Genomic DNA, 9,532 nt, shown 5'->3' with positions numbered 1-9,532 from the left:
ATAAATAAAGTAGAAGATAATTATTTCTTGTCCTTGAATGACATTTCCTTGTAAAAGCTGGTCTCGTCGTCTTGACGATTGCTAGACTGTGTCGATCAAGAAGAACTGCCCAATGTATTGGTTGCATCAACGGGCGTAGGCGTTTGATCATCATCAGGAATATTCATGTCTGGATCATCCAACCTATCATCAAAGATGTCTTGCTGTTCTTCTTCTTCTACATTCTGGTTCTCATTCTCTCTCGTCTTTTCAACCACGGACACCTTTAACACCAGCTTGGATGAATTACTAAGATAAGCACGCAACCAAACCCGATCGGTTATCTTGAAAGGTAGTACCCTCTAATTTTCAAAGGAGCTGTGCATGTAGCTGATGACGAGTTCTTCCAGTTGACAATTCAGTCCATAATAGCTGATGATTAAGTTCACAAAATCATCATATGAAACATCACTTTGGACTGTCATAGTTATCATCTCTAGCATTTCACCCTTCTTCCAACGCCATACATATCGATTGCTCTTCTCGATTCATTAACCATGACAATCCACCCCTATTGTTATTGATCTCTCCATCAGTGGTACCTAAATAAAGTCATTTGTCAAAAAAAGTTAATAGTGATTTCATAGTGCTGTAACATGAATCCCAATAGATGTTTAATCTGTTGCAACATGTGAAAAATAAGTTGCAACAGGTGAGTGATCAGTCGCAATAGATTACTTACCTGTTGGGATTCATGTTACGCTCCTGAAACTGATTTTAACAGATGATTCATCTGATGTAATAGGTGAATCATATGTTGCAACAGACTATACATTTGTTGCAATAGATGAAGCCCTGTTGGGATAGATGTTACAGTACTAATGAATCTTTGAAGCTGATTCCAACATATGAGTGATATGTTGCAACAGATAATTAACATATTGCGATAGATGACTTACCTATTAGAACAGACGACGTGTCTGTTGGAATCAAGTTCAGGTTCTGTTGCAACAGGTTACTAATTTGTTGCAACAGATATTTACTCTGTTGCAACAGATGACACGTCTGTTGGAATCGAGTTTAGGTTCTGTTGCAACAGGTTACTAATTTGTTACAATAGATATTTATCCTGTTGCAACAGATAACTAGTCTATTGCGATAAATGGGTCATAGTTACAACAGATGAACCATCTGTTCGATTCATGTTACGACACTATAGAACCATATAAATGAATCCAACATATGAGTCTTCTGTTGTAACAGATAGCTCATCTGTCACAACAGATGATTGATCTATTTAAACAAATGTCTCTTATGTTGCATTCATGTTCGCATGTTATCTATTGTTGAAAAAACAACACAATAACAGTTACCTAGATGACAAATTTAACTAAAAATCATAATTTGACTTGCCTAAGTCTCATGAGAAGTAACGTCAAAGTGGAAAGTGATGTATGAAACAAAATTTGATCCAAGAAATTGGTCAAATAGCAACAATAGCAGTAATAATAACAACAACAATGGTCAACAAGAAGAAGATGAAGATGATAATAAAGTAGAAGATGATGATGATGAAGTAGAAGATGATGAATAAAGCAGCTACAACAATGAATAACAAAAATCGCTAAGAGAGAGAAAACAACAATGGATGAGAAGAAAGAGAAACACGTCTTTTTTCCCTTCATTTCCTATTATATTGGGTAAACATTTTGATCAAAGTGTAAATTTAAAAACTTGTGGGTTATTCTCAAACTTACCCAACTTTCTTCATCCATAATAAAGTAATTGTCACATACACTCAATTATTAAGACTTGAGTCACCTACACCTCTTCGAACTCTTTTGTCACTTTTAGCTCAAAGCCCTAACTTACTTTAACAATTTAACTTTATAGACAATTATTTAACCCCCCCCCCCCCCCCCAAACAACTTTCAACTGAATTTTATACAACTCTAATAGGCTGACGTGACAAAAAATGTAAATATAGCGCGTTAAGGCAAAGAACAATTGAAAAAAAAAAAAAAAGAAGAAAAAAGTTGAGCCCATTTCTTATTTCCAACCACCACCTCAATCTTCCTCACACCCCACCACCTCCTATCTTCTCCTTCCTCTCTTCTCACCATCTTCAATCAAATATATACCAAAATATTTTTTCATTCCCAATCAAATATGTATCAAAATATTTTTTTATGTGAATATTTGCAATATACAAAAGAATCTTCAAGAAAGCTTAATTTATTCCATCAAAACTATTTTTTCTTAACCACAATAAACTGACAACCACCGCATCAAAATATTCACTTGTAACTTTTCATTAATATTTCATGGCTCCAAACCATTCATTTTTGGTGTATTTGATTCTTCGAAAATAGTAGAAAGTTCAATATCTCTAATTTTTCTAAGTTTCATCTTTAATTGTTCAATTAATTCTTGATATTTCCACAACGCGTTCAATTTATTTACATCTTCATTTCTTGATTTGACATTTTTCGAGTCACCAAATTGCTTGTAAAAATCATCCACAAAAATTGAATTGAATAATTTTTTTTTTCCAAAAATGACAACCACTCCAAATTTCACACTTTTTTTTACTTTTTCTCTATCTCTCATTCTTAAATTGAAACTCGATTCTTTTTTGCATTATGTTTATAGTTTTTCAAGAATCAATTTTCAACGATTTGAGTGTAGAATCAAACTAATGAACCTCCAAAATGGTGATTGCGAATTCTGAGAGTAGGGTAAGGAGGAAAATGAGATTTTTCAAATAAAGAAAAAAAAAAGGAATGGGGTGGAGTTGAAGAAGAAGATTTTGGGTTTCGGGGTTTTGGGGTGGGGTGGGGGGTAGGAGCCGAGTTATAGATGAACGATCGGGAGAGTTACAGATTGGGGGAGGGTAGATGGGAGAGGGGGGGTCGGGGTTCGGAGAAGAAAGAATAAGGGTAGATTTTTTTTTATGATATATGGGATTTTTTATAAAAAAGTAATTTAATGTGACTCTGACATGGCTCGAACGCGACGCATGTATACTACACTCTCCGTGAGATTGGTATAATATTTTTGGGGTAGTTTAAAATTCACTTTAAAGTTTTTAAGGGGTATATAATTACCCGTATAGTTTAGGATCTAAAGTAAATTAGGTGGATAATTCCATGGGTGAAATGATGTATTTTCTCTTTTATTTGAATTACATCAATACACGAGAGATATACATACATACATATACACACACACACTTTTACTATCTATGGACTATCAAGTTCTAAAGATGTGTCATATACATCACAGACACACGAGTATATAATTACCACACAATACAATGTATGTACTCTAATGAACTATTTATTGTTATAACTTCAACAATATTAGCTTAAGTCATTGATAGACCCTTAAATTTGTTTCAAAATTTCACTTGGACCAGTCAACTCAGTCATGTGCTTATCAGAAACTTAAAATATTCAAAATCTATACCTATCAGGCACAAATGCTGATGTGGCAAGGAAAGTGAATAACACTTTTCTCAGGTCGCGTGAATAGAGCATCAAATAACGTTTTATTTTTATTTTAATTAAGAATAGTACATTTAAATTTATTTCATTAGTAAAATTTCTAATAATAATAACTTTTAATTAAAAAAAAGAGCTCCCCTCCTTCCCTTTCCCCTCTTCTCTCAGCTGCCGTCTTCATCATCTGTAATTTTTTTCTTTTTAAATTTTTAACCACCTTGTTAATACAATTAAAAAAATTTAATTAAAAAAAATAAAAGCAACGGCTCCCCCCCCACCCACCCACCCACCGTAGTCGTTCTTCTTAATTCAAAGTACTACATTCTTTTTTAGCGTGCATTTGTTTGGCTAAATTCCTCCGTCACTTCCCTTTTCAAGATGCAGAATAGAATCTCATAAGTAAAATAAAGATTAAATTTGGTCAAAAAAAATTTAGGCAAAATTTCATTTTTTTTCCGACAGCTTAATATGAATTTGAAATTATTTTCTTTGAAATTATTAAGAATTTCAAACTCTAAAGAATCCACAACACAAGAAGAGGAAAAAAATAACAATGAATATGAATTGGTGTGTGGGGAAAGAAAGGGAGATCGGGGGAATGACACTAAACGCCATTACTGTCCAGCGGGTATGAAGGGTAGGTGGATGGGGGAACCGGTAGGTGTGTGTTAATTAAATATATAATAAATTAAATAGTGAATTTAAAATAATTTCTTTGGACTCATATGCCAAATGGCATTATTTAATTTGTTATCTTGTCACATCACTGTAATGGCATTACACACACTTTACATTTATAGCTGATTGTTAAAAATGTGTTTAAATGGTTCAAATTCTAGTAGTGAAAGTGCTCAATGGGTACAAGACCAGTAGTAAAGATGTTTAATGGGTACAAGTAGTTGAGGAGTTCAAACGTAATTTTGAATTAAATTTAAGGATCTATTGATGACTTAAGTCAACAATATATTATTAATACCTCGATCGTATGATATCAACGCACTATTCAATATATTTAGATAGATTCAATTTGGAATTTGACTACTGCGTACATTGATCACTACATGAAATATGTGTGTGCATACACACACACATCACATGCACGAATATATTATCATATAATGCAAAGTATTTCATACATACTTTGATGAGTTATCGATTAATTTAATTAACTTACATTAATATAACTTCAACGTACGGTATATTATTATCTCGATCGTTTCAAACCAAAGCATTCAATATATACTAGGATACATTCAGTTAGTTTTTAACTTACATCAATACACGATATATATACACACACACACTTACCATTAACTATCAAGTTTTAAATATGTACTATATACATCACATATACACGGATATATAATTATCTCATAATATATATATATATATATATATATATATATATATATATATATATATATATATATACTTTGATTAATTAATGATATCATATAATTATAACTTCAACAATATATTATTAGTACCTCGATCGTGTGATATCAATGTACTATTCAATATATTTAGATAGATTCAGTTAGTTTTTGACTACATACGTACATCGATCACTATATATGTGTGTATATAGCAACTTCTAAATACTTACTATATACATCACATACACAAATATCTTTTATGCACATGGTAATATCAATCATAGGATCAAGTGCAACGGTCACATGGTAATATCCTTTAGTAATATGAAGTAAATCATAGGATCAAGTGCAACGGTCACCACACAATTGTTACTCTCAGGGTTGTTTGGTGTGAGATATAAGAGATAATTAGTCTTGAGATAAAATGAAAGATTATTTTATTTCATATTTGGTTGGAGGTATTATTTAATATCGAAATTATTTATCCCACTATTTACACCATAGTGATGGAATAAGTTGTCTCATATACATGGTATAATAACTAATCCCGGGTAATCTTGAAATAAATTATCCCGTGATAACTCTTTCCCTTAGGGGCCATTTGGTGCGAGGTACTAAGACAAATTATCTTGAAATAAAATAATAGTTCGGAGATAAACTTTTTAATACATTATTTGGTTTGGTAATACTTGGGATAACTTATCCCGGGACTAATAATAGTCCCGAAATAAGTTATACCACATATTTGGTGGTATAAGTTATCCCACCTTAATTTATCCTTGAATAAATTATAAAATGACAAGAATACCCCCAAACCCATTACAAACACATTTCTCCAATCTTTTTCATCATCTCTAATTATTGCTTTTGAAATTGAAAAAAAGATTATTGATATCTACTTGATTATCTAAAACGTGTTATTATAACAAATTAAAAAGACTAAAATATCTTATTTTGGAACGACAGAAATATATTACTAAGAAAAATTAACCTCTTATTAATTGAACTTTGCATTTTTTTCATCCCATTGCTTGTGAATTTTATAAACTTATACGTTATTTTCTTATATAAAGGATCCAAATGCAAAATTAAGAAATTAAAAATTAAAATATGTTAGATTCATACATAATAAGGATCAAAACTAGGTACTATAATTTTTTATATATCCAACAAAATGTAGGTACTATAATTTTTTAAGCATAAAAAAACGAAACTCAACATCAACTTTTTCGAAGTGTTATTTTTGTGAATTGATAACACAAAAAAATCTTACTACACAATGAAAAGATTAATTAAAGCAAGTAGATTTTATAATAATAATTACCATTCACTAGTAATCTGTAAAATATTTTAGTAACTACAAAAGTGGTGTCTAGTTTTAATACACATTATCGTTTCACAATCGACTCTATTGTTCAATTATAAATTTTAAATTAAATAATTTTTTAACACTTAAAAATTGATATTGTATATATCAATTAAAATGAATTTTAATATTCTATATTATATGAGTAATATATATTTAAATAAAGTGACATAAACAACAAATCTTCTTTTACTTTAACAAACTTAAGTTGGAAGTTTTTATTTCAAACTAAATAAGATGTAAAAAAAAAATTTAAACACACACGGCATAATCATGGAAAGACACATGCAAAAAAAATTAAAGCTAAATAAGATGAAAGTTTTATTTTTAAAATACACACGTCATAATCATGAAAATGCACATACAAAAAAATTAAGCTAAATAAGATGAAAATTTTATTTTTAAAAATAAATATTTAAAGCTTAAAAAGCAATATATATAAACAAAAAAGAAGTTAAATAAGATGGGAGTGATTTGGTAATCAATTAACTTTATTCTTAGAAATTATACCATGCATATTACTTTGAAAACAACAAACCAAACACTCAATAAAAAATAATCCCAATATAACTTATCCCAACATAACTACATTCCCGACCAAACGAAACCTGACATGCTAAACCTGAAGGACATACGAGTCCCAAAAAGGGTAAACTTTTATGAATCACCGTAGCACTTGTTTGTGTGGGGTAACCAATGAAAAAGAATAACTCAAATAAAATTACCAACAAACCCTCCAAAGCAGCTGACCCTAAGCTCCTCAATCCTCACATTCGCTCTTATTACTAGAGTAAAAATAAAAAGTAAAATAAAATACAACAAATGGATAAAAATAATTTTTCCATTTCTGTACAGTTCTCCTTTGCAAATCAGAGAGAAAATTTAAATTTCTTTGAGGTTCTACGTAAAGATTCTGGAACATAAACCTTTATCAAGTACTTGTTAGATGAAAGGAAAGACGATGTACTCTGCATAGAAAAGATTCCATATGAATCTATAGTATCCTGAGATTGCTTCCTGCAAAAATGCAGATATCAGACACTACACTACAAAGTGATTAAACACTTGCAAATTACAGTCGTTTACTATTAAAATAAACATAATCATGACATGACAATGCAAGAACTAAAGTGTTTAATATTACCTTAGTGTAATTTGCTCTTTCCAACAACCATGCCTGAAAATACATAACGAAGCATCTTACATCTGACTTGAAAACCACAGCTTATTCCACAAGAAAGTGCTACTTTAAATCAATAGCACTATCCCCATGATATAATTGATAATGACAAAAATAATGCAAAGACATAAAAGCTTAACTAATCTTCTTTTTGGCATTTTTAAGTTTGAGAGAAGCCAAAATGTATTTATTCAACTGACAGAAAAAGAAAAACTGTACAGTAAATAAAGGAACGCCAGCCGTCAAGTTACTTTCAAACAGTTGTTTAGAATCTAGAACTATTTGCAAATGATATCATTGCTCAGGTTTGGTTTTCCTTGTATAATCAGAGACACCATAAGATAGAGTAACAGAGCTTCTGCACATTAAAAAGCTTCTTGATGCTATACCATGGATTTAAAAACTACAAAATAGTTTAACAGTGTATTATGCCTTGGGATCTCAAAGTAATGCTTGCAAAGTTAAGAATACTTCTGCTCTCGACCAACTGAAGAAATGCACAATAGTCGATAGGGTCTAATAAAAATAAATTCTCTTCGCGTTTAACATTCAGCGTATAGGCTTAACTAATTAGCAAGGATAGTACAACAAAAATAACTGGAATATAAGGCAGTGTCTATCTTTTAGGTCATCATGAGAATTGGAGTATGTCATTGACAACGTTACTTATAATACCAAGTAATGGTTAGGTTTTTAAGTCTGTGAATCAGGCAAGCATACAATAATCCAACACAACATTAAGTAGTATGAACCAAATTGCAGAGCGTTTTTAAATAACCTAGGCAAGTCTCTCCCTGACAGAATCATGATCAGTTTCAAATCTCAAACGAAGTACCTGGAAAACTAAACACAATGCTAAGATGACATGTACAGGTATCATCAAGCTGCTCCTGAATGCCTGCGATAAAGAGAATTACGCTATTAATCATTACTGATGGAGAGAAAAATCACGATTTGAGATAGACTTCTGTCCCTGAACAAAATTTCAATATCATATAAAACATAAAATAAATATTAAAAAACCACTCACTTGGGGCATGTATATTGCTGCAACTACGGCACCAATGTAATTCGTTAACAATAGCCCAGAGCCGAGGAATGCTATGTTTCTCACACCAAGCTTCGTTGCCAAAGTAGATATCTGAAACCTAGCTTAGTACATTAAATGAAAAAGAGGAACTATGTGAGGTCAACAGTTATGAAGAAGAGACTAAAGAAAACGATGAATTCTTACTGAATTAGTTGTTGACACTACACGAGGGCCTCCCCTTTTATAGGAGTTTTGATCTAGTAGTAATTATCCTCTACTTACAATAAGGTATACAGATTATTCTAGTATATTATATCGATTGAATCTAGACAAAAACACCAATAACTGTGTGAATTTTTCCACAACAGCAAATCATGAAAATCTTTCTTTTCATAAAATAAAACAGTGGGGGAAATGCCCATCAGCAATGGGGTATGGAATTGATGATACGGATATTCCTAGCTCGAGACCTTTCACACGAAGCCAAGCACGTGAGTGCAAAGACTCCAAGCCTTGTTCACATCATTGGCCATGTGTGAGGGCCTTGTGAGTCCATCTAAGGGCCTATACTTATTGAAGTGTGAAGAGGCCCTCCAACGCACCCCAATCCCGCCCCTTTGATGCCAAGGGTATCATGTTCCTTTTGTCTCTCATTTGTAATAGACTATATAAGACATGGGGTAGAGTTGTTTCTCTTTAGTTCACTCATAATATTGAAGACAACAACTACATTTGTAATATTGAGAACTTCTCTCTTCCATTGGAGAAGTCCAAACCGTCCCTCACAAGTTGAGTGATACTTGTGTTGTATCTTGGCTAGAAACTAGGATCTTGGGGTTCTTTGAGTTCCTCTTGGTCCAAGTAAGAACTTGGTGTAGATATTCATTAGTCTTAGGGTCCTTTCTCATCGTTAGGGTTCTTAGATCATTGAATATTGTATGTCAAGTTTCTATCTCTTGTAATCTTGTTATCATTGTGTTGTTGAATCTAAAAGTCTAGTGAAGCCGTGTGGGGCTCTTTCGCTTCACTAGCATTGTTGTTATTTGTTGTCCTTGTTGTTAAACTCATTTTCTAGTTTCAAAACCAAGTGTTGGAAGC

At 31.8% G+C, this 9,532-nt stretch overlaps 1 protein-coding gene across 2 annotated transcripts in view; it reads right to left on the bottom strand.

The window, feature by feature from the left end:
• Nucleotides 1-6,856: 6,856 nt before the first annotated feature.
• Nucleotides 6,857-9,532, bottom strand: part of LOC107863628 (homogentisate solanesyltransferase, chloroplastic) — a 35,052-nt gene continuing 32,376 nt past the window's right edge. For both annotated transcript variants that reach the window (XM_016709646.2, XM_047408206.1), the window contains 4 exons: nucleotides 8,435-8,552; nucleotides 8,240-8,302; nucleotides 7,369-7,401; nucleotides 6,857-7,241 (listed from right to left, as the gene is read on the bottom strand). In XM_016709646.2, the coding sequence (XP_016565132.2) occupies nucleotides 7,167-7,241; nucleotides 7,369-7,401; nucleotides 8,240-8,302; nucleotides 8,435-8,552 (289 nt within the window). In that variant the 3' untranslated portion in view covers nucleotides 6,857-7,166. The remainder of the gene's footprint in view (nucleotides 7,242-7,368; nucleotides 7,402-8,239; nucleotides 8,303-8,434; nucleotides 8,553-9,532) is intronic.

This window comes from Capsicum annuum, chromosome 3 (genome assembly GCF_002878395.1).
Source record: "Capsicum annuum cultivar UCD-10X-F1 chromosome 3, UCD10Xv1.1, whole genome shotgun sequence".
Classification (NCBI taxonomy): Eukaryota; Viridiplantae; Streptophyta; class Magnoliopsida; order Solanales; family Solanaceae; genus Capsicum; species Capsicum annuum.
Note: the sequence above shows the minus strand (reverse complement) of the source record. Positions and strands in the feature narration are given on the sequence as shown.